Source organism: Lissotriton vulgaris, chromosome 10, assembly GCF_964263255.1.
Source record: "Lissotriton vulgaris chromosome 10, aLisVul1.2, whole genome shotgun sequence".
Taxonomy (NCBI): domain Eukaryota; kingdom Metazoa; phylum Chordata; class Amphibia; order Caudata; family Salamandridae; genus Lissotriton; species Lissotriton vulgaris.
This window is the reverse complement of record NC_141698.1, coordinates 151948286-151974419: the sequence shown is the minus strand read 5'-3', so window position 1 is coordinate 151974419 and position 26134 is coordinate 151948286. Positions and strand designations below refer to the sequence as shown.

Below are 26134 nucleotides of genomic sequence, written 5' to 3'. Positions count from 1 at the left end.
CCACGACCACCATCCGCACCAACCGCCTGCTCTCCTCGACAAACATCAAATACGATGACACATCAAGATCATGAACACCATCCACTCCGGATCTCCGTCAGACCCATGCCCACACCACATCTTCAACAAAGCCAGCACAGCCATCCCACCCCATCTCCGGAAAGTCATCAACACCTCTTTCAAGACAGTAACCTTCCCGGAGAGCTGGAAGCAAGCCGAGATCAACGCCTTACTCAAGAAACCCAAGGCTGACCCCAAGGACCTGAAGAACTTCCGGCCCATCTCCCTGCTCCCGTTCCCGGTGAAGGTCATCGAGGAGACAGTTAACAAACAACTGACCGCTACCTCGAGGAGAACAACATCCTGGACCCTTCCCAGTCCAGGTTCCGCAGCAACCACAGCACAGAGACTGCCCTCATCGCTGCCACCGATGACATCAAGGCCCTGCTGGACAATGGAAAAACAGCGGCCCTCATCCTCCTGGACCTGTCAGCCGCCTTTGACACGGTCTGCCACCACACACTACGAACACGTCTCCACAACGCCGGGATCCAAGAGAAGGCCCTGGACTGGACCACCTCCTTCCTCTCCAGCAGAACACAGACAGTCCGCCTTACCCCCTAGCGCTCCGAAGCAACCGAGATCATCTACCCCAGGGCTCATCCCTCAGCCCAACACAGTTTAACATCTACATGGCACCGCTCGCCCACGTCGCCCGTCGGCACGACCTCAACATCATCTCCTACGCCGACGACACCCAGCTGATCCTCTTCCCTAACCAAGGACCCCCTCACCGCCAAAACGAACCTTCACTAAGGAATGAAGGCCGTCGCTGAATGGATGAGGAACAGCGGCTGAAGCTGAACTCGGACAAGACGGAGGTCCTCATTCTCGGATCCACCACTTCGACCTGTGACGACTCCTGGTTGGCGACCGCACTAGGAACCGCTCCAACACCCACCGACCATGCACGCAACCTAGGGATCATCCCCGACTCCACCCTCTCCATGACTAAACAGGTCAATGCTGTCTCCTCCTCCTGCGTCAACACCCTCTGCATGCTCTGCAGGATCTACAAGTGGATCCCTACTGAAACGAGAAGATCGGTCACCCAAGCCCTCGTCAGCAGCAGGTTGAACTATGGAAACGCCCTCTACGCAGGAGCCTCGGCAAAACTCCTGAGAGGGCTCCAACAGATCCAGAACACCTCTGCACACCTGATCCTTGACATTCCTTGCGCAGCTACATCACACCCCACCTGAGAGACCTGCACTGGCTCCCGGTCAACAAGAGGATAACCTTCAAGCTCCTCACCCACGCACACAAGGCACTCCACAACACCGGACCAACGTGCCTCAGACGACTCTGCTTCTACACCCCCACCGCCAGCTCCGCTCCACCGACCTCGCCCTCGTCACAGTCCCCCGCTTTCGAAGAGCGACCTCCGACGGCAGATCGTTCTCCCACCTAAACGCCAATACCAGGAACACCCTCCCCATCCACCTACAGCAGACCAAAAACTCCTCAAGATCTGGCTTTTCGAGCAGTAGCAGCAGCATTCCCCACCCCCCAGCGCCTTGAGACCCTCACAGGGAAGTAGTGCGCTTTACAAATGATATGATTACATCTCATTTTCAGCCTGCAAAAAGATAGCAAATGCTCAGGTTAGAAATATCTTGCTAGAAGAGGACTTGAGCAGTCTACATTGCTTCTTAAACACGGATGCACTTGACGCTTCTTACATGGTCGGGAAAGCGCAGCCCTATATGTATCAATCGTGTGCTGGCCATACTCGCAGTAAAATTCTATACATGCTCCTCCTTGCCCTTCTAATTATGGACTTCAACTCCCATCGTGGGCATGGGAAGACTAAGAAATAGCCTGCAGGCTGTGATATACTACTGCAACAAATCTTGGCCTCATCTGCTGTGCTGCTGTCCCAAATTTGACCGTGACCACCATCGCCTGCCGGTTCCTCTACTATTGGCTCAAGGGACATACTCCTACCAGGTGGCCAAGGACCTGTATGTTTCTCAAACCACTCCTGCGACCCTAGCAAGGTTCGGGAAATTTACCAATGCCATCTGTTCGTCACTTCATCTTTCGCAGGCTGGATCCAACAGTAAAGTCTTCATCTTACTCCTGTTCTGCACTGTTAGACCTGTCAGCCTTAGGGTGGTCCTCCATCAAACTTTTTGCATCCTTACCTTCTCTTTTTGTTGATTTGTTTTGTTGGCCTTCGGACTCTGAGCACGTTACCACTGCTGATCAGTGCCTAAGTGCATACGCTTCTCCACTAAAACATGGCAACAAGGGTTTATCCACAAATGGGATATGTCTCTGCAGGTCCCTAGTAGGGTGCACTATCTGTGCACAGGGCCTGTAAATTAAATGCTACTAGTGGGCCAGCTGCACCAATTGTGCCACCCATACAACATAGCTCTTTAAACATGTCTGAGGCCTGCCACTGCAGAGCCTGTATGCATAGTTTGACTGGCATGTCGACTTGACATTTAAGACCCATTACCAAGCTTAAAACTCATCTTTTTCCCTAAGATAGGCCCCTAGGTAGACCATAGGGCAGGGTGCTGTGCATGTAAACTGTAGGACATGCACTTTGACGTTTTGCATGTCCTGATAGTGAAAAACACCTATATTCAATTTTCATTGCTGTGAGGTCTACGCCTCTCAAAGGGTAACATGGGGAATTCCTTAGTACACGTTTAAGAAAGAATTCCTGATTGAGAAGGAGTAGCCCTATCATGTTTCATATAATTGGAATAGTAATGATAAATCATCTTTGCTAGCAGAGTTGGATTTAAGATTACTATTTGGAAATGCTACTTTCAGAAAGTTTGTATTTCTCAGCTCTGAAATATGTGTGTGCCTGTAGCCATTCTCCAATACATGTCTGGGATGGGTGACAGCTTGACTTTGTGTATTCCCTCTAGACAGCCACACACAAAGGAAGGGCAGGTGTGTCTGACTGCCCATCTGTATTCTGATGGCTCATCCTGGGCAGGATGGGAAAAAGGAGCTGAATGGGCAGTGTCCTGTCCCCACACAAAAGACTGATTACCCCCCCCCCCCCCCCCCCCCCGTAGTGAGTCTAGAGCCAGGGCTAGGAAGAAAGGTTCTCTGTGCACTCCAAAAACCCTTCTTTGAAGACACCCACACTTCAAAGGCACAGCTGGTATTGGGCCTTTAACCCACAAAGAACCTTTTTTAGAAGAACTGCTGTGCTGCTACGACTGTCACTCTGCTGGACTGCTGCTCCGGAAGAACTTTTTTATGCTGAGCGGCCCTGCTGTCTTACTCAGCTGAGTGAGAGCTGGACTGTGCCTTGAACCCAGAATGATCTCCCAGGGCTTGTTGGCTTGCCTTCTGTTTTCTGAGACTCAGGGTCATCAAGATCTCAACACCTGTTTCTGTGCCTGGTCCACTGGAAAACAGACACCTGCAGTCTGCATTTAGCAGATCCGGCACATCGACCCTGTAGCACATCACACTCTGAACCAGTGCTTCGCCTAAAGAACAGCTGCATTGCCGCCGCTGCAGTGTGGGAAGATTGATGCATCCCCTCGAATGCCATAGAGAAACCCAGAGCATTGTCTAATCTTGGCTCAGGCATCATCTTTGGAACTGGCCCATCGCAACCACAGCTTAAAGAAAATCGATGCATCACCTCGCTTGCGGGATCAACACATGACGCATCACTTGTCTGCACCCCACATCTAGATGTTGCAACCACGATCAAGTTACTTTGTTCAGCGGGCCTTATGTGGCTCCTTTATCCGGCTCGCGCTTTATCGAGGTTGGCCTGAACCTTTGACTTTTCCCGGGTTTAGTGCGACAAGATAACCCACATAGGCGCTTACTGCATCAAAGTGCTACTTTTACATTTAATCTTTAAAAAATCATATCCCAATTTCTACTATTTGGATTTGTATCATTTTGCTCTTCTTTTATTTATAAAATTGTAATCTATTTTTCTAAACTGGTGTTGAGTATTTTGTGGTGCTTTCATTCTGGTACTCTGTGATGGGATGCACACATACTTTACACATTGCCTCCCAAGTTAAGCCTGCATGTTCTGTGTCAAGCTACCAGAGGGTGAGCACAGGTTAATATAAAGTATGTATCTGACTTACCCTGACTAGGATTGTGGTTCCTGCTTGGACAGAGTGCATACCACTGCCAACCAGAAACCCAATTTCTAAAATGCACCCCGGCAGGCTAAGGAAATGAACTTAAGTTAAATTTGCAAACATGCCTTTCAATACCTGCACTTTCTCAAGGTAGATCTCTAATCTTGAGCACTTTCTATCTTTGTAAAGCCATCTTAGATACCCCTAGTTTATCTATGCATTCTATATTGCACACAGTACCTATTTAGGTATCATTTCTTTAAACTTTAAGTATCAGCACTTAAAAGAGAGTCACTACTTTTACAAAATATACAATGACGGTTGAAATCATTTTAACTCTCTTGTCTATGCAGTCTTGCATAAACTCTTTTACTTCTTTTGATTTTAGCAATATCTCTAAGTTCGCTTTCCTCACGTATCAATTAAAATAATTATTGAACAAGAATGAAATTAATCATCATCACTGTGATGGTTACCTGTCAAAAACATTAAGTTTTCCACCTTGAGGGCCAATACACACCATAAACCACTCAAGCTAGCACCAGGTAGTGTGCTCTATATAACTGATGCTGTTTTCCCACTGTAATTTGCGCAGCTCCACAGGACTGACTGTCGCCGCTGCCCTGCTCTGCGAGGTCTGCAGGGGGAGTCTTGGGTGAGTCACTGCCGGAGGCGGGTCCCTGGGGTGTGGCGGCGGCACCTTTTGTTGTGGAGACGGGCCCGCAGGTCGACAGCCCTCTGACGGTGGGGTCTGGGGGCTCCTCAGCGCAGGATCCCTGGGCTGGCTTTTGCCAGCTGTGGGGAATGCTGGCACCAGAGAGGTAGGCTGGATCTCCCGGGCTGCCTTCCTCTTTGTGGGAGAGGCGGGCGGTGGGAGCTGCTGTTTGCTTTTGTCTGAATCACCTCTGGGCGACACTTTCAGATTAGCCCCTGCCTTGGGATCCAGCTAGCAGGGCTCAGACGGCTGCTGAGGAGATTTTGCGCTGCTCTCCGGAGCTGCAGCTGCTTCTTTCTGCTCTTTGGGAGGAGGGAGGCCTTCGTTGACCGCTTCTTCCACCGAGGTGGACTCCCACAGGGTTGGTCATCGTTCTGGCTCGCGTTGAACCTGAAAGATATCCTCTTCTTGCCAGACTTCCTACCGCTGGATCTCCTCTCCTATCACCAGATCTGCGTCACCAGCGCATTCTTTCGGGGTGAGGGGGGCAGGTGGATCAGAGGACTCCACAGCTTTGGTCAAATAAATATCCACTGTTAAAACTTTGGCAGGATTCGTGCTTTCACCTGCAATGTCAGGGAGGTCCTTCACCTCCGAGGTCTTCTCCGGCTCCACATGGGTGTGCTTGACCGCAGAGGCCGGGGTAGCTTCAGTGGGAGAGTTGCCCTTGGGATTCTGATCCCCTGAGAAGCTTGGTGAGGACTTTTCCTGGTCAAGTCCTTTATTCACTCGAAACACTGGCTTGGCTTTTCGGGTTTTTGAATTTCCCAACAACAGTTCTGTATTGGTGGCAACATTTGAGACAGGCTTTTTGTTTGTCGTGGAGGTTCTGTTTGTTTCTTTAGCTGTACTTACGTCTTTCCCAGTCAGAGGGGCTGTATTCCTATTGCCCTTGGTTGCTTCACCCTCAGGACCAGTTGCTCCATTCAGAACACTGTTTGCAATCTTGTCAGCTAAAATGGAGACCTGAATGGACGCAAAAAAGTTGCTCTGACTTTGTGCTTGCAAGGAGCCTTTAGAGGCTGTGGCCAGGCCGCTAGTGGATTGCTCAGAACCAGTTTTTTTTCTGCACTAGCAGCCTGTGGCGGAGGATCTCCTTCAGCTGATATTCTTACAGTCTCTACACCTATATACTGGGACAGAACAAAGGCAAAAGCATGCATCTCTTAAGTACCTGTGAAGAGATAGCAAGCTGTGTGCCTTTGTTTCCCTCTGTCAAAAAGGCACGTGACTATCGCACCAACCTGGCGCACTGCGTTGGCTGGGAATTTTTCCCTTTCTAATACACTCCTTACATCCATATTTTATCAAAGACTTGACTTTTAATCACATTAGTTGAACTGGCTCTTCCTTGTAAAAACCACGGAGACAACGAAATTCCGTTTGGCTGTTTATTGAACATTTTCAAATGCGGCTGCTTTCCATTCCAGGTTTTAAACAACGGCACGTGTAATTTAATAAACATCAACGCTGGCCATGTTTATACAACCCAATGCATTTCGAGCCTTAAGCTCTTCATCAGGGGTTTCTGAAAGATACAATAAGATATACTGTACCAATTGCGTCGAATTAAACTATTTAAACATTAATAAAAAAAAATCAACTAAATAGTGAAACGTAAAATGTGGCACACACTACTATTCTCCAAGAAATCTTGGGAGAGTCGAATTGGAGAACATCAGGCCGATTCACAACAAAGGCTCGCATTTTTCAAGGTATAGAGTGGGCACAGTGCAGAGAATAGGGTGTTTATTTCACTGAGGGTGGTATTTGATTTAGCTATGGGCAGTGAACAGATGGTGTTTGGTGTAATAGGGGTGGTCACAGTATGTTTTGATTCGCGTATTACTAGTGGGTTGGAGAATAGTAGTGTGTTCCACATTTTACGTTTCACTATTTAATTGATTTTTATTAATGTTTAAATAGTTTATTTCAACGCAACTGGTACAGTATATCTTATTGTATCTTTCAGAAACCCCTGATGAAGAGCTTAAGGCTCGAAATGCATTGGGTTGTATAAACATGGCCAGCGTTCATGTTTATTAAATTACACGTTTATTAAATTACACCTGGGAAATAAATCAAAGGTTATAGTAACAATTTTGGCATAGATTCATCAAGCGAAATTGAAGTTGCAATAGCTGCGAAACTGCGATTGCGAGTGCAATTTCCGCTCCCGCAATTCATTAAGTACAAAAGCAGTAAATAGCGAATTTGCAAAACAAAGAATCGCAAAACCATTTGGGAACCTCCATTGCGATTCCTTAACCCCTTCACTGCTGGCCCGTTTCCGCCCCCGTGCGGTAAACAAACGAACAGGGGCGGGCCATGACGAACCCCAGCCGTCATCAGCACACGAGCACCGTAGTGCATGACGGCTAGGGTTCGTCACCAGCATGGAAGGGGTTAACAGCGATTACCCACATTTTCTGCTAAATAAATTGCGAAATGGCAAATAAATTGCAAAATCGCTTTTCCTATTCATCTTAAATGACAAATAGCGAAAATACCACAAATTGCTAAAAACGAGTCGCAATTTAAGGAGAAGCAAAACCAGGTGATAACCATGAAGACCAATTGGTGAAAACATTTTTTTTTTGCAAACAGGAAACAGGTGTTGGGGAAATCAAACACACTTAAGGAGACTCAGTAGGAGCATGAGGAAAGTCACAATGTCAGGTCTCTACATCGTGGCAAGGCGGCTGAGGCACCAGGCTGCATCCCAGAACAGACACCGGATCCAGGAGCGTATCTTCCGGCTGCGGGTTACACTCCTGGGCCACACTGAAGAGGAGATATACTCCAAATACAGGCTAAATGGGGCTATGATAATGAAGTTCATCAGAGACCTTGACCCCCTGATGCAGCACCCAATACGGAGGACCAATGCCGTACCCACCCATGTCCAGGTCCTGTGCTGCCTGCACCTACTGGCCTCCGACAGCTTCCAGGGGATGGTCGCAGTTGCAGGGGAAATCAGAGCACAATGTCACACTGCCTACAGACTTTCCTGGACGCCATGCTGAGACGGATACACCACTATATCACCTTCCCAACAACCCAACAGGACTTAATGCAAACTAAACTGGACTTTTATCACACTGCCCATTTCCCCCATGTAATTGGCTGCATTACTGCACCCACATTCACATCTGTCCACCTGCAGAGACCGAATACATGTACCGAAACCGCAAGTCATACCACTCCCTCAACATCCAGATGGTCTGCAACACGAAGACCATCATCACAGACATTGTGGCACAATACCTGGAGAGCACGCATGATTCGTTCATCTTCCGGCACAGCGGCATACACACCCACTTGGCCAGGGGTGAATTTGGCGAAGGACATATCCTAGGTAAGTACACATGCCCACATACAGTATGTCAAGACCATGTTGCTGCGCATAACAGGCACTGACCCTCTGCTACTATCTTCAGGTGACAGCGCCTACGGCCTCCGTGAATACCTCCTTACCCCATACCACAACCCTGCTACACCACAGGAACGGCGGTACAATGCTGCGCACATATGTTATGTTATGTTATACTTTTATTTGTATAGCGCACGGCTACTCAGAAAGAGTGTCCCGGTGCTTTGTACAGGCAGCTCAGCGTTAACAAACATAACAGCATACAACAGAAACAGAAGAAAAGAGAAACAACCTAAAGGTTAAAAAGCCAGGCCTTAAGGCTCTTCCTAACAGGAACATACACACCAGGAATGTGATAGAGCGGACATTTGGCATGTTAAAGAGTTGATTCTGCATTATCCACAAGACTGGCGGGGCCCTCAAATACCGGCCTGAGGTCTGCTGCCGCATCGTGGCCATGTGTGCCTTACTCCACAATACTGCCACCAAGCGGGGGATACCTGTGGAGGTGTCTGGTAGTGAGTCGGAGGGGGACAACCTGCCACCTGCACATGTGCATCATGCACGCAGAGAGAATCCTGCTGAAGAACACAGGCGCCGCAACAACATCACACTTAACTATTTCTAGTGCACCCATACCCCTCACACAACACTGCACTCATGCATGCCACATGAATTAATGACATGAGGAAGATTTGTGTTCAAAATAACTTCTTATTTTTTTGGTCGACAAGCTCTCTATGTGCTTTGAATCAGGAAAAATGTGGACAACTGTATTGAGTCAAACTGGCTCTTGTATCGAGAGCAGGCGTGCGTGGTTACCTCACCATGGCACTGCCGGTAATGTACAGTCAGTCACTGGCGCCTCCTGCCGGACGCACCCTGTCGCCTCTCCGCGTCCACGTTGGGAGTGTCCTGCCGTGATTCAGCATTGGGCCGGGAACTGCGGTGCCTTTCAGGTAGCACCGGCACAGACAGGCTGCTCAGGCTAGATGTAACCTCACTGGCATCAGCCCCCCCCCCCTTGCATGGCCATGGCCGGATGCCTGTTGGTTCTCCACAACGGTGGTGACCTGTTCCAGGGCCCTTGCAACATCTTGGCAGCATTGCACCATCTGAATCTGCATGGCCAGTGACCTGCGCGACAACTGGGAAGTTGCGTTCTCGATGAGGTGGTTTGAGCGGGTGTAGGCAGATAGCCGGGTCAGCAGCTGGCGGTGGCGTCGACGTGTGATGTCCTGCTGCGCCACCATCAGTTGGTTGCTCTCTTTGACAGCTGTGGTTAGCTCCTGCATGCTCTCAGTTGGTTGGTTTATGTTGCATGCAGTTTTGTACAGCTGGATAGCTGCCATGTGCTGTGCCTGCTTGCGGTGCAGAGCAAGCATCTGAGCTTCTATTACCAGGCCTCGATGTTGTGCCTGTTGCTCCATGTTTGCTGGTGTGGCCACAGAGCGCTGCTGCCTCAACATGCCGCTTGCCTGGGACCGCACAGTGGCTGTGCGGCGTGTCTGCCTTCTGGCTGGTGGTGTGGTCTGCTCCACTGACATGCGTGACGACTGGTGAGGTTGAGCTCCTCCTATGGCTGCAGGGGTGGCCCTGTGCGTTTGTGAAGGTGCTGGTGCAAGTGCATGTGATGGTCCAAGTGCTGGTGCAGGTGCAGGTGCAGGTGCATGTGATGGTCCAGGTTCTGGTTGGCACTCTCCCTCCGTCTCATCAAGAGTTTCCACAATGTGGAGTATTTCACTATCAGACGTCTCAGCATCTGCAGCACCTGTGATGTGAATGAGTGCATGATTAATGATATGATTCAGGCACCTGGGATGTAGCAACATGCATGCAGGCTAACATTCCCTGACTGGCTTTAGGGGTATGTTTCACTTGACTATTCTGGCTGTGTGTGGCTATCAGGGCACATTGTCACACTACAGGCCCCACAATGCAATTAGGCGTTTGGGATGGGCAGGGACTGCATTACTGGGGTTACCAATATGGCTTGCTCTGGGAGCATGGGCATTGTTAGGGGATGGGGTCGCAGTTGCATGGCTCTTACCTTGTGATTGGTGTGTGGCACTGGAGGTGTCCAGCCGAGTGACCCCCACCCAGGCTGCAGAGTTGATGGTGTCCTCCACTAAGTCCTCCAGTGGTGTGTTTGCCGGAACTGTGGAGTCTCCTCCTCCCGTGGCCACTCTCTCCCCCAGTCTCTCCGCAATGCGCTCCTTGGCACGGCCTCTGAGGTCGTACCACCTCTTTTTGAGGTCATCGATTGACCGGTGTGTCACTCCAACGGCGTGGCCCTTGGCCCTGATGCTCAGCCAGATGCGCCTTTTTGTAGCCTCGGGCACCTTCCGGGACAGCTTCCCAAACAGCTGGCCATGGTCCCTGCTGATTCCCTCTATCAAGTACTCCAGCTCTTGTTCAGAGAACTTGATTTGCGCTTCCTGGCTGTTTCACTGGATCCTGAAGCTTCCTGGGACATTCTGGAATCAATGTGTGTCCTGTCTTGGGGTGTGTCTCTTGGAGCTCAGTGCTGTCCTCCTCCTCTATCCAGCTCTGTGATCCAAATGAAGCATGGAGCAGCCTACTTCCTGGTTGTGATGTCATCATTGTGCTCAAAATGCAACTTCCCGTTTTTGCGATATCGCAATCTGCGAGATCGCCATTTGCGATTTCGGTATTTTGCGAAATTGTAATTTGGGGTTGGGACATAGCCGATTCTGCGATTTTATAGAGATTTTGGGAAATTCGCATACGGCGATTGCGGCCGGTTGCGAATCGCAGTTATTTAGCGATTTTGAGGATGCATCCCATTCTGCGAATTCTGGATAGCGATTCGGTATTTTTCGCTATTTAGGATTCGCAGAGTGGGTGCTTGATGCATCTGGGGGATAGTTAGTTATGGTAATAAGATTTTAACTTACGTTAAAGAAAATGTCATCAGTGATATAACAGATTAGGTCATAAGCAGTGTATCACACTGGCACAAGATATTAGTAGTTCAGTTAGTTTGGTGTTTAAACGTTAGATATTATCTAACTTCAACGCCAAAAAATAATGTCACTGTTAGGATCCTGCATGCAGGTGGGTCGTGCGGAACTAGAAGAACCTGCTTAATCTATCTCACAAATGTATTCTGATGTTGTGTTAAAATAATGTTTGAAAATAAACAAACAAAAAATGTGATACAGAGCAAAAATCAAGCTTTGCTACATGATGGCTGAGAATGTGACAGACTCGTATTTCCTTTGGATTAGGACATACGACTCAGAAACTGGCCTTCAGTGTATCGTATCCATCAAGCTAACTGTATTCATGGAGGCAATCCAGCTATTCCAAGACCCCAGGCAACCAACAGTTGCAAACGGGGAAATGGGAGATCGATGACTAAACGTAATTGTGCTGCTCAGATGGATTAGAAACCTACTTTATTTTATTAAGCTCTGAAATACATTTGTATTCAAACATAACTATATTGGTATTATTTAAACCACATTGAAATGAAAAGACATCCTGTCCGAATAATAATGTAAGTCTGCAAAAAAGGCCATATATGGAGGGCAGTTGGCATATGTTCTCTAATTTTTTCCTGGGTAATAAAACGAACTGAGTGGCTTTGGTGGTTGTTGGTGGTAAGGAGAGGACCTGATATTGCAATAAAAAAACACAGTGGTGAAATACGACATGAGGAGCAATTCAATGTACTAGGAGGCTTTGTAAGCAATAAAATAGAGAGGCAGTCAGTTTTCCACACACAAGATTACACAAATACAGGACAGTTTGAATTATGGGTACTCTGGCACAATTTGGCAACAGCAGTGGCAGTTTCAGTGGTTTGTTACTTATCCCTAGAACATTTAATAAAAACAGCATCAACCAGCATCGTAATTTTCAAACACTTCAAGTGAGAGCTTCAGATAAATGCGAAGGCAAACCGTAGTACCAACTACACTTCCGTTTAAATCCATTATAACTACTCTGAGATTTATATTAAATGTGAACTTTAATCCACAGAAGAACAACACATATACAATAGTAAAGCAGTAAATACCAGCTTGTTTCTTCCCACAATGGGAGAGGGCTGTGGAGTTCCCGAAATTGGAGTAGTACTTGGAGTCTTCAATTCATGTACCATACCAACAACTGTGTCTGGCACTTTTGTAGCATCACTACATGTGTCCTGCCACTGTGACAACTTGTCATTAAGCAATTCTGCAGCCTGAAAAACATTTTTATTGAATAATGTTTAAACCATATCAAACATGTCAAACTTGTCACACAGACGTTGAAAGAAAAAAGACAAAGTTCCATTATTGACATAGGAGTAGCTGAATTTAACTGTTGTTATGTTGGGGGCGCTAAGCCCACATACTGGTAAAAGAATGCACATGCACACAGTGACTTTGATACTGGTAACTGGCCACGAGCACGTGCACCCAGGCCCATTTATTAGTCGGGTCACGTCACTCGTGACGCCGGTGGTGGATGGGTGTGGGGTGTTTGTGCCCACTCCCATAGGGGGAGTGGTTACTAAACCAGTGCCTGTCGAGACACTAGAACGTGTCTCGCAGGACACAACATTCCTCCAAAACTTTAATGAAAACAAAAACACAATAGTTCAAACTGTAGGAATAACTAACAGTGAAATATACACCACAGGGTCCATCAGTTTCTCGAGCCCGGCATCAGGAAGACGGTCGACAAGAGCTGGTGAGTTCGACTGTGGCAGAATGCTCTCAACAGATGTTCATCATTTAACCTGATCGGTTCAGGACACAAACTCTTGCTTGAAGATGTCATCTGCGCACTAGGAACGTGCCAGTGTAATCATGTCCTTTAGTCCCTCGTGACTTCCGTCCGCCGACCTGGATGATGGTATGTGGTGTGTAACAATAGTTCATTTACTGGGTGCATCAAGATCATGGTGGGAGTCCATGGTAAAAGTTCACTGGATTGTTCCTAGATCGCCCAAAGTCTCTCTTAGGCTGTCTTGCTGTGTCCGATGATCTGTTGGTGGGGCAATGTCTCTTTCAGCTCTCCCGCCTGGGGAGCCCCTTCTTCGGGCTTGCCACGGGACTGCTGATAGGCTGCGATTAGGGCTGCGTATGTGCCGGCTGGGGGCAGTTGCAAACCACTGATGAGCCAGTAGCCAGTCTCTCGCACAAACCTCAAGGATGTATGAGTCTTGGTCAGGACATGCTCACTCTGCCGCAGTTTGGGTTAGCAGTTAGCCTCTGCGTTCTCTTGTCGGCTGGTTTGGCACTAGTGAAGGACTCCACTCCATGTGTCTTCGAGACGGTGTCAGTAGACGCACTTGATGAGGGCTGGCATGGTAGCATTGCCAGCCGTGTGGTGAGTCGGGACAACGAAAGGCGGTTGATGACTTACCTTGATGGATGCAGGCGTCTGGTCTGGAGTCAATCACCTTAGGCAGGGGGTGGCCAGGCGCCTCCATGTTCTCTGGGGAGACACTTGCATTCATGTACTTTGACTTCTTGGGTTGTTGGGACTTTGATGACGGAGGAGTGATGAACATGCTGAGGAACGTACGACTTGAGACTTGGTTCGCGCAGGCTGTGCGGCTTACTCTCGGACTCCCGCTTTGCGGTTGCCAGTTCCTTCTCGGGTTATCCCCATCTTCCCTTGCTGTCACTGTGTAAGGACTCACTCCTGTTGTAGCTTGGAATTTCTTCATCGTCCGGCCCTGCCACTCACGACTTCCTCTTCTGAACTCAGCTGGTTGTCAGATTCTTGGTATAGACCCTCCGGTCACACTTCAACGTTTCTTGCTGAGTGAGGTGTCATGGACTTGGCACTGATGATCTAGCTGCTATTGAACCTGGACGACAGGCGGCGATGGTTAACTAGGAGAGTAAGTTTCGGGATGGACGTCGTAGCCACCTGACTGCCTCTTCTGAACGTTGTCTTGCACCTCTGGCATTTGCGGTCAGGAGCAATGATGCCACTCAACTCCAACTGCCAACCATTAGGCTGGACGGTCTCACTGTGAAGCGATGGGAGCAACGTGGTTTGCGCTTGCGGCGACTTACGTGTGGTTCTCCCTTGGTGCTGTTGCCAGGGACGTCGGTCCGCCGTGGTGGCTATCTGGTGTCTTTGGAGGTGTTCTTTGCTTGTGGTGGTACGAGTCCTTGTGCTTCTCCTCTGGTTGTCTTTGACACACCTGTGTTTGTCTAGTTCTTTGGGGTGACACTGTCTCAACTCTATCTCCACTCTTCTTCTACTTCTCCTCCGGGTGCAGTGACATGCACCATGTTCAAACATCAATGGTCTCCGGACCATATGGGCGAATCTTCAGTCGCTCTTCTCGGCTGCATGGCAAGCAGCCACTCATATCGGGTGCTCCTTCTTCAGACAGCTTCACAACGCTCCTACTCTGGGTGTTCCCTCTCCAGGGAATGACTTCCACGGGTAGTGGTGAGCTGTGGCTGGCCACTTGTGGTGGGCGATTCTCCTCACTTCAGCCTTGGGTCACTGACGACTCCTGCTTGAGGCAGTGTGAGGGAGGACACTGTGCTGCGTTTGGCCCCTTCTGGGCTCCGTTGCGGCTGTGGAGATGTAAAGGATCTCCCTGCTGCCTCCAGCAGTGCTTCTTTCTTTTGGAGGGGTCTCTTTTCCTCCTGGGCATTCACTCATGCTGACATGCTACTGGGTGCATTTGTCACGCACCTTGAACTGCGCATGCCTCGTCTTTTCTTAGGCGCCCTCTTATTGCACTGGGCGTGCCTGTTCTTCCTCCTTGCGGTGGTTATTCACCGCCAGGGGCATGTGGCGCTCTTCTCACGTGTGTTGGCGTTGGCAGCCGCTGGGGGTGTGTACTCCGCACCAGTCTATCTTGTGCTTCTTGGCGGGCTTGCTCTTCCTTGCTTGCGATGGCGTCACCCAGCCACTTGGGGTTGTGCGCTCCGCAAACATTTCCCTTGCGCCTTCATGGGCTTAACTGCTTCTCAGACCTATCACCTTCACTGCACCTTACTTAGCCCCTTGATGCTTCTCTGGGCGTCTTGGCAGTGTCAGTCGTCGCTGAGGCAGTTTTGGGCTACTTGCAAGCTTTCAGCTGTTGCGCCCTGAACTTCTGGCGAGTTTCTGCGCATTGTCTTTTCTTGCACTTTTGGCGGGGGTAGCGTCCCTTGAGCTGTTGCTCGATCAGTGATCACCTTGCTGAGACTGATTCATGTAGACGTTGCTGCTTTTGTTTAGCTCCAAGTTTCTAGCGCCTCCCTGTGGTGTTTGTCCGTCTCTTCTAGTATTTTGCTAAGAGGTGGCAGTCAGTATCGCCTTGTGCCTGTGTGCCCTTGTCAACTTGACGCTTGTCTGGGCAGATATAGCTTTGGGCTCTATTGGTGCTCTTGCATGGTCTCTGCACCTTGTCTTTGTAAGGGTGTACCTTGGAGTGCTGGTGCCTTTCACGGGCACCTCACATGCCTGTACCGTTGCTTGTGGTAGTGGGTGTTCACCACCAGGGGCATGCAGCTATGTATTCTTATGCCTTTAGTGGCAGACTAGCAGGGCTTGGCTACTTGTGGTTTCACTATTTGGGTTTAGCTGGAGTCTTGGCAGCTTTCAGGGCCAGTGGCAGCTGCGAAATTGTTGGGTTTATTTTCTATGTGGCAAGGAGGTATGCACTGCAGGTTCTTAGATAAATGCAATGTTTGCAGCTCTTTGTGCAGATATCTGCTGGTGCTTTTCTTTTGCTCACTTCACTAAAGTGCAGTATCACAAAAGGGCACTTCAGGAGGAGGCTGCATTGAGTCACTCGTGAGTATTGTTGCCATTTAACTAAGAACGGAGGTTGAGATACTTTGCTGCCCACTGCAGGCTGTCTTCACTTTGGGACACTGCAGCTACCATGCTGCAGGCCAAGACAGCTCTTCTGAGACTGTGGGCCTTTTCATTGCTAAATGCTTCCTTTTCACGGGCGCAGTAACCGGATATGGCCACTAGGTGGCACTGCAGTACAATTGTCTCCCGGCGGCGGCTGAAACTGGCGATCGCGCTGGAGTGGAGTTGCAGGTGTGGGGCCCGTGCAAGGCTGGCACGACCCCGGCCCTCGCTGGACGCTATTCCCAGCTAAGGCGGCCTCCCACAATAATCCCAGGTGAGTAGTGTAGTACTGTGAGGCCGCAGGCGCGTGGTGACTCTAGCGGTGCGGCATCAATGATACACGGGACACACTATTCAGTTACCGCGTGGTCCGGACTAACTCCGCCGGCCACACCCTCTTTAATTTATACCCGAGCGCGTTACGTCACACGCTCGCGTGTGCGCACCTTCTGGTGCGCGGTTGACTAGACCGCTGACTTGCGGTCTCGAACATTACATTCCTTCTAACCTTTATTTAAATCAAAAGAAAATCAAACAGAAGTTACAAGAGTCACAGTAATGGAAAAACAGGGCCATCCGGCCGGTTACCAGTCCGACGAGTAGGTGGTTCAGGTTCAACCCACGGCGAAGTCCGCCAGTTGGGAGGACGGAGCTGGATTTCTCCGCAGGCCATACCCTGCAGCTTCTCCCCTGTCGGGGACCCTTCGCGGGGTCGCCTGAGGGGATACTCGGGCGTTCCGGGGAGTGTCCGGGGGCCGAGGTGTGCCGAGTCTGGGAGTCCCTGGTGGCGGGGAACTTGCCTCGGCGCCCTCGCCGGGTGAATCGCAACCACCTCTCTCTTGCTGTCCATTCCTTCGGGTTGGTTTGAGGTTTCTTCCCCTTGTTCTGGTTCTTGGGAGTCTATAGTGTCAGGGTGAGCCTTCTTGAAGAAAGACACGTTGCGTGTGACGGTTTCAGGTCCACGCTTAGCTGTCACCATGGTGCCGTTACGGCACAGGACAGTCCATGGTCGGGGTTAAAAAGGGAGTCTGAATTTGCTTCCCGTATATCTGTCCTCCACATACACTCGGTCCCTTTCCTGGATATCTGGTTCCTTGGCCCGGCGCCGGAAGTTGGCATAGTTGTTGGACCGGGTCCTGTTGGAGAGGGTCTTTTGCGGGTCCACGCGGTTCGGAGCCCAGTCAGGGTGACTGGGGATGGTGTCCCTAACCACTCGCCCCAGGGCGGAGGGACCTGGTGCCGCCTCCGTGGTTCGATGTGGCGTTAGTCGATACTCTCTCAGGAAACTGTAGATCGCCCTTTCCAGGGGAGCCTCCTCTGCATGGGCTATCCTTATGACCTTGTTTAGTGTGCGCATGAATCTCTCTACCTGCCCGTTGGCTGGGGGCCAGTGGGGGGTTATTTTCCATTGGTGGGTTCCTCAGCTTTTGAGGTATTCAGCAAATTCTTGCCCTTGAAATGGCAGCCCATTGTCGGTTTAGACGCTTTCAAAAATGCCATGAGTAGCTATGGTCTTCTCAAACTTTGCAATGACTTCTTTGGCCGTTTGAGTTTCTACGACTTCAACTTCCGGATACTTGGTGAAGTCGTCAATGTGTTGCGTGCTTATCTAGGTTCCTGCTCGATACTGTGACCTTATGCCCCTATTCGGCTATAAATCCATTTATTGCCTATATTGGCATAACCGTTCAAGTGTGATTTTCTGAAAAGTCATCTCTGGCCTCACACGAACAGAGCCACATTCCAGCATGACTCTCTGCTACTTCCTTTGCGACCAATTAGTGCAATGACAGAGCAGCAGTCACTATCTGATATTCCTAGATAACACTCCGAGTTCTTCAACAAGATAAAAACTTAGCAAACCTGGAAATCCCCGCTTGCTATGTTTTGATTAGTAATGGAACTCTAATGAGCAACTGATAACTGTCACTTCCTAGTGACATCTTTAATTGACGTCTTATGTCCAGCAAACTTGCGTCAAACCCGGCACCTGTCAGGTATAAATATTACCAACGTTGCCTTAAGCAATGCGAGTTCGTTGCCTGTTGCTGATGCCAGCTGCCTGCATGACCCTGTGTTGGTAAAACTAACACTCTGTCGCTGCAGCCTGCTATCCTGTGGTGGTGAAGCTGCTGATTACCATTATCGCCGCTACAGCGCGAACTATGGTGCAGTACGCTTAAGGAGCTGAACAGCCGTCCTCTGCGAAGACATCCAGCAGATTCCAGCTGCCCGCGGACGCTGTCACCCCTCCTTCCTCGACGCGCTGAAGAGAGCCGCTGCCTTTCTCGTGCAGAGAAATCCAGTCCCGGCGCTTCCGGTTTACCCTCGCGGGTGACTGGGATATCGAGAGAGACCCCTGAAGGAGATACCAATCCTCCATCATTCTATTCAGAGGTATGGTGTTGACTAAACCCTTAGACGAGAATTCTTGAAACAAACCTTGGCAAAACCAACTTAACTTAAAGCTACTTACTTACTCCCCTTTCACGTGTTAGGCTTAGGTCAGGCACACTGGGGTAGGCTTAGTTAGAAGCACCAGTTGAGTATGTTAGCCTAATGTATAAATGACTGTATATATGTTTTATTACTTTTAAACCATTGTATGGCTAAGAAACCATATCAATGCTTTTACAGTTCTATTTCGCAATACTTATCTTACTGTACGTACTTTTTATAATAACAATTATTGCAATTGTGGCAATACATTTCTCTTGTACGAGAAGAAAGACTGTTCAATAAATGTTAACCTTTATTGATACACGCCCGTCTCTCTATTCTCTACATCTTGTGAAAGTAAACTGCACTAGACTGACTGAGTGAAATCTATGTCTATTGTTTCACACGACCCTAGAGATCGACTCTTGATCTGAGGAGCAAAGTTGTCATGTTGCACGGTTGTTGGAAAACTGAATCCCTTCTCGTCTGTGCCAAGGAAGCTGATCACTTCCTATGCAGAGAAGAAAGTTTCCAGTGACCTCTGAGCTAGTTGGTAACACAACCCAATTAAGTTTAGCATAGTCAGTGGAGGCCTGGAATATAAGCAGTTCCACGTCGATACTACTGTTTATGTTATTCCAATGCGCAGGGCCTAGTGGGAAACTAGGAACTACACTACATGGCGCCCAACGTTTGGTAAGGCAATAAACTAACGCAAGACTTATAGAGTAACTCAGTCGTGCATATTTCACAGACCCCTTTCTCCCGTAAATACTCCAATAGACGTCTGGAGTGGGTGAAAGGTTAAAATCCGCCCGACCTTAGTAGGAAGAGATTCCTATGTAAAGCTCTGGTTTATTCAACGTTGAAGGATACAGTGTTCCAAAATATTGTGCACCTAATCTTTGTCTCCTTGGAGACCTACTCTGCAAACCTCGCATTTTTACAATGCCAGGAGAAAACGGAACCACTGGGGCCGCAGTAGATGCGACTCAGCAAGGTCCCGAATACACAGACCCGGATGCAATAATCATCCCGGCACATTTAAGAAAATCTATAACTTCAAAACTTATAGTAAACGGACTGACACCTCAAGGTGGTACAGTAATTTTCGTGATAGAGGCTCACGAATATCGGCAGACAGAGGTATTCTATTCATGGATAAACTTTCCAGCGGTAAACGCTATAACAAAAGAGTTTCACTATTACAAAATAGAGGAACCTCCGGGAGAGTACGCTCCTTTCGAGGAGATTGAAATCCCACTTAAATTTCAAGAGCACCTGCTCTGGTTTAATGGCGCCCTAAAACACAATGATCACATAACTAGGCTCGGTCCACTAGGTAGACCAGGAGCCACGTGGCCGGTTCTAGCCAGCTACACACCACATCCTGACATTGCAAAAATGTCAAGATAAGAGCTGTTAGTACAGCTAAATACATTAATAAAAATACATAGGCAATTAGTCCAATATGTAATGCGGACTGCAACAGTCCAGCCAGCTGTTAATACACCACAGCTGACCCCTCATCAGGGGAACACAAATAAAATTACACCACAGAAAATACAGTCATGTCTTGGTAAAACACCCGTAAAACGGGAACAAATTCCTTTCTGGTTAGCCCAGAAAATCACTCAAATAGAGGCAGTATTTCCTGATACTACCCCTATTGAGAAACACAGAATCTTGACCATCTGCCTTCCTATGGGAATCGCACCACACGTGGAGGACTGCGACACTTGGGGTACAGTCTTTGCTTCCATTTACACAAAAACACACAGTGTTCTGTCTATGGCGGTAATACCAGAAGTGCTAAAACAGATTCAAAATGAATTCGGTCCAGAGCCCGCTTTAAATCTAGGTATGAAATTACTGAAAGACTTCAAGCAGGTCACAGCTATATTATTAGCCAACATAAAGGGAGAAGCAGCAACTGTGGCGATTCGCCAGAAGTTGAAGGAAACAGATATAACAGATCAGCCAGTCGAGCTTGCCAGAATCATAGAAAAATGCTATGAAGAATTAGGTAGAGACAGCTTGGGTGGAAAACCAGTAAAGCCCCAACTGCTCGAAAATCCTGAAAAATTATTTATTAAAAATAATTCAAACACTCCTAAAAAGAGCTGGGATGGAAATAAACAATCCACTCCCAAGGAAAAAGTTTTCCAGTCCAGAGGAAGGTCTCCTCGACGGAGGGAAAGAACTCCGACTCGAGAACGCCAGTCTCCCCAACGGGAGCCCTCTGAGAAAAGATATAACCTTAGAAATAGGGATAATCTGAAAAAACCTGATAGATATCAAAGTATTGATACACGTCCCTCTCGATCTCTTCCACAGAATTCGGAAAGAAGAGGACGGTCAGACCCAGGAGAGCACACCAAGTCCAAAGACAAGGAACCTGCTCAAAATAAGAAATCTCAATTTCAGAAAAAGAAGGTAGCCAGTATTAGAGTAATCAACCATGCCGAGAATACTGAGGACACAGTTGAAAAACGGGGAGTGGGCATTGACAATGTTGGACAGTGCAGCAGAAATCAGTATAGCGCGCAAGATCTTGATGAGTTATCTGGAGACAGTGGACACGAATGAATACATTCAGGTTGAAACTGCCGACACCATACTTAGCGAGCCCCATAAAATATACGAAATAACATTGCGTATAGAGGGTGATAAGACTAGGAAAATTAAGGGTCTATTTTGGGATAAGCTCTCAAAAGGCTATGATATTCTGTTAGCTGAAAAAGATTGGCCCCCGGAGTTTGTCAGGGAGTGCCCTCGTGGCGAAGAAGTGATTATGCCTGCCTTCTCGAATCACATACCGATTCACAAAAAATACACATATGCAAGGAAATGGGCAGTAGCCCAGGCACCTGCATTGTATAAAAATCAGGTAGGATGGGATGAGGATTCACCGCCTCACAAAATCCAACTAAAAAATGAACGAACTGCCCAACGGCAGTATCCCATAAAGCAAGAAGCTAAAAAACAAGTCAGGGAGATCTTAGATCAACTTGAGTACCAGGGGGTGATTGAAACATGCACCTCTCAAATGAACAATCCTTTGTTTCCTGTCTCCAAGCCAGACAATTCATATCGTCTAGTTTTGGACTACAGACATCTTAATACATGTTGCAAAACTTTTGCAGTACAAAACTCGCATAGTGCAGCCCTAATGAATAACATAGTTAGGAAAAAATACAAAACGACATTAGACATTTCTAATGGTTTCTTTTGTCAAAACATTGCCCAGGAAAGCAGATATTTGACCGCTTTCTCTGCATTTGGGTCACAGAAAAAATTCTGTCGACTCCCACAGGGGTTCAAGAACAGCCCAGGACTATTCTCAGCTAGGGTAACAGAGTTACTACAAATCTATGATGATGAAGCATTGTCTTACGTAGATGATATTTATCTCACAGACGACGACTTGGATACTCACTTGAAAAGAGTGAACACCATTATACTTGGGTTCGCAGCAGAGGGTTACAAATTCAACTTTAAAAAGTCTCGAATTGCCCATCTGACAGTACTATTTTTAGGGTACGAATTATCAAGTGAAGGGAAAAGCCTAGCGGACAACTTCTTAGAGAAGTGCGCTGTACTCCAAGCTCCGAAAACGCTGAAGAATTTACAATCAATACTAGGTTTTCTGAATTTCGGAAGAACTTACATACTAAATTACGCAGAGAGGGTTAAACCTCTCTACGAACTAATAAAACCTGATTTAAAACAAATCAATTGGACTCAAAAACACACAGAAATTTTGAGATCACTGCAAACAGACATGTTAGCAAAAACAAAATTAGATACACGTGACAACACGATCGACCTTGTAATCCGAGTCATCCCAGGAAGATGCGGATTCACGTACCTGACCTCTAATGAGGGAGAAAAGGTACCAATTTCAATTAAATCTCACTTGTACACACAAGCAGAAAAAGCATTCAGTCGCACAGAAAGAACTGTGAACGCAGTACAAATCGCATTAGCAAATGAACGAGAACTAGCACACGGCAAACGGATTAATATCCTTACAGCGGAATCCGCCTTCGAGGCGCTATTCAGCCCAGTAAACCTGCCTACAGTGTCACTGGATCCGAAATGGATACAGTGTATAGATTCTCTAGGAGCGGAAGACGTGAAATACTATTTCGCCCCGCAATACAAAGAACTGAATGATTTAGAATATGAAGAAGAATATCCTCTGCCAATCGAAATCCTGCCTCTCCCACAATACGCCTGTATAATATATACAGATAGCTTTGTACAGCATTTCAACGTAGAGAGAAAATCCTACGATGCAGCATGTGCGATCATTAAAGGTCGTTGGCTGTGCGGTAAATTCAGACCGAAAGTAACAAAAACTGAATCTGTAAGAAACTGTTCGGTTCAAAGAACTGAAATCAGATCTTTAAAGATGGCGCTCGAAAATGCAGAACGTGAATTCCCGACACTTATAGTGTGCGATTCTCATTTTTGCGTCAACTCTTACAACAAACTGCTGACTTGGATCGAAAACGATTACAAAGATGACACAGGTGCCACAATAAAGCATAAATTGCTCTGGAACGAGGTAGCTCTTTTACACAAAGAACTACAAAAGACTCACGTGATTCACGCACAGAGTCTTCAACGTGATGGCGTTCACGTTGCAGGGAATTCATTGGCTAATACAGCCACAGCGGAAGCAGCTAAACCGGCTTCCGTAGCCACAAAAAAGCGTACAGATAAGTACATAGACGGGGAAACCATGCTAGCAGTAAGAACGACCGTAAAAGGCGACTGTGCAGCACTACCCGTAAACTATCCACTCAATTATGCATACATCATCGATGCAAACTCCGTTCCTTTTGCTCGAATCCCTGGAGTGGGGGACAGAGTAATTCCAAACATGAACAGGAGAATATTTTTAATAGCAGACGCACACATGGGTTTGGGTCTAAGGCACAGAGAGATCAAGGAATCACTGACTGAATTACAATCAGTATTCTGGTGGCCGGGAATGAGTGTAGAACACCAAATATATGCAAACAACTGTGAAAACTGTAATAGGGATCGCAGTAAGGAACCTTGCTACCGGCTACCAGTCAGAAAGAGCGTAACGCTGCCTACACCCCATCCTGCGTCCTATTAACAGTTAAGACGAAAAGCACTTAAAAAAAATGAGGCCTCCAGCGCTCGGCTGACGCTAGAACGGTTATAAAAGATTTGCGAGTCTTTATCGGCACATACGCAATTACCACGTTCCATTCTGACCAGGGTCCTGCTTTCAGCTCTCGAGCATATAAGGAGGCCATGGCTAGCATGGGAATTGGGTTGCGGTATTCTTGTCCGTCGCACCCCGAAGGGAATAGTGTGGTAGAAAGAAAAAACCGTGACATAAAGCAATCTATAACAGCAAAGGTATTAGGTTCAGGCGCTGGGTGGGTCAAACATTTAATAAGTGTCCAAACTAGTCTTAACAACATGCCAAGAAATTCTCTAAAAGGTTTCAGCCCATACGAACTATTGTTCGGAATTAGAATGCGAGTTCAGGACCTCGATAGTCAGATGTCAGTGGTACAAGAAGAAACAACGCACTTTGATGTAAAAGACCGTTTGGCTGTTTTACAGGAACTGAATGAAACAAGAAAATCATTAAGCAACATAAAGTTAAAGCAACAGCCAAGTACCACTGACGAGGCACCACCCGCAACAGCTCCAGCAAGGCCTGTCTGGATTCCAAAGATTGGGGATCTAGTCAGAGAAAAGATCGCGGTTAAGAAGGAATTTGGGCCTTCTTACAGAAAAGCAGTACCTGTCTTGGCAGTCACCGGAACAAGATCAGTTGTGCTACCGCCGCTTGCTGGTAAAAAGGAGAACAGAGTCGTGTCTATCGATCTGGTAAAACCACAAGCATGTGGCCTATCATCAACAGTAGGCCCAGTGGACTCCCAAGAAACAACAGAATACCCAAACTTGCAACAATCCAAGAGGTTCAAACTGAAAGACTAATCACATTCGATCAGCCTGCAGTGCACAATGAAGGACTATGCAATAATGCCATGGAACTCGTGCCTCTTGAAACACAGATTGAAACAGTTCGTCAAGAAACAACACCAGTCTACAATGATGTGGCATCAGAAAGTGCTACCGAGAGACAGATTGAAAGAACAATCCCAACAATTGACAGAACTGCATCTGGTTATTTCATCAACTTCGACAACTTCTCTGAAGATTTAAACGACCCCGAAGTGATGCCAGAAACAAAAAAGTCTTTTAAAGAAAAAGCAACGGAACTCTTTCATCAACTGAAGGAAATCTACCTAATTTCCCCTTGGCTAGAGTTCTGGTTCGGTCTAGGTGTATTTTTCCTCCTGCTTTGGCTCATCATGGTACTGTGTTTGGGAAAATTCATTGAAGGAAAATATATTACAATGGACACAGCAAGTCAGAACATCAACCTAGTCCTGAAACCACACAGATCATCCCACGTGAAGAAAAGAGAACTGTCAACAGTAAATGTCACAGCAATTCCAATACCTGGTGGGGTAGTATGGGAGAAAACAGACTATGAGATCTATGGTCCGGTCGAAATCCTGAAGTATCCTCATCAACTAAAGGTTTCCTTAAGTGACTTTATGACACCAAGTACATTCTCTGATGATTGGGACTTTAACAGTATTAATGACATGATGTCTGATTTAGTAATGTCAGCTAGATTCACAGATCATGATTATTTACAAGGTTCATCTAGTTATGAGCAGTTATTCTGTTACACCCACTATGGGGATCATTACTTGCATAAATCTGCACAGCCTAGAAATGTTTTTATGTATAATCAATGGGAACATTGTGCTACACCACCTAAAAGCAGTTCTAAAGCATTTTTTGAGAAATTCAAATACTTCTCAGGGTTTAACACCAGTGATGCAGAAACGTTTTATTACAAACTGTTAGATAAAACAGGAATGAAAACAATGCTGACAAATTCTAAATTGATATATTCAGAAGCATTTTATGACAAAATGTTGACATTTGGTTTTTATTATTGGAAAAATAATATTGAAACGAAAACAATTTGGGGTACAAAAGATTGGCAGGTGCAAGGCATTGAAGCACTTTTTAGAACCTGCATGATACCTGAACAAATGTTATTTTTAAATGACACAATACACCAAGCATCTTGTCTTGGCCTAGCTAAGATCAAAGACCTTAAAACACTGTCTATTCCAAAGCCAATACCTGAGAATACAACCACAGATATTGAGTTAGACGTGTCACAAATTTTACATCTCAACAGAACACATCCTGATTGGAAAAAGTGGTTAATCTGGCCTACAGACACAAATAGCTGTCAAGATAGGTTCCTGAATAAAACACAGGGGTTAAAAATGACCAGATTAGACCCTAGATACTCCCAGAGACAACATCCAGGGATTATAACAACATACAGTGTAGGGAAACTCTGCCTAGAATGGCTAACTACATCCACACTGGCTGAAATTAAGCAACACTTGTCTTTATTAAAAGATGGTGCTGATTTGCGCGATTTCATTCTTGGACCACGCAAACAGCGTCAAAAGCGTTTCATAGCGACCAGTATCTATGCTGCTTACAACGAGGCTTGGAAAGTAAAGCAAA

General features: G+C 47.2%; 1 protein-coding gene across 1 annotated transcript in view; it reads right to left on the bottom strand.

Annotated features, from left to right (window-relative positions):
- Nucleotides 1–26134, bottom strand: part of BAIAP2L1 (BAR/IMD domain containing adaptor protein 2 like 1) — a 490712-nt gene that overhangs the window by 176866 nt on the left and 287712 nt on the right. The window contains exon 8 of the mRNA XM_086940727.1: nucleotides 12282–12449. Coding sequence (XP_086796853.1) covers nucleotides 12282–12449 — 168 coding nt within the window. The remainder of the gene's footprint in view (nucleotides 1–12281; nucleotides 12450–26134) is intronic.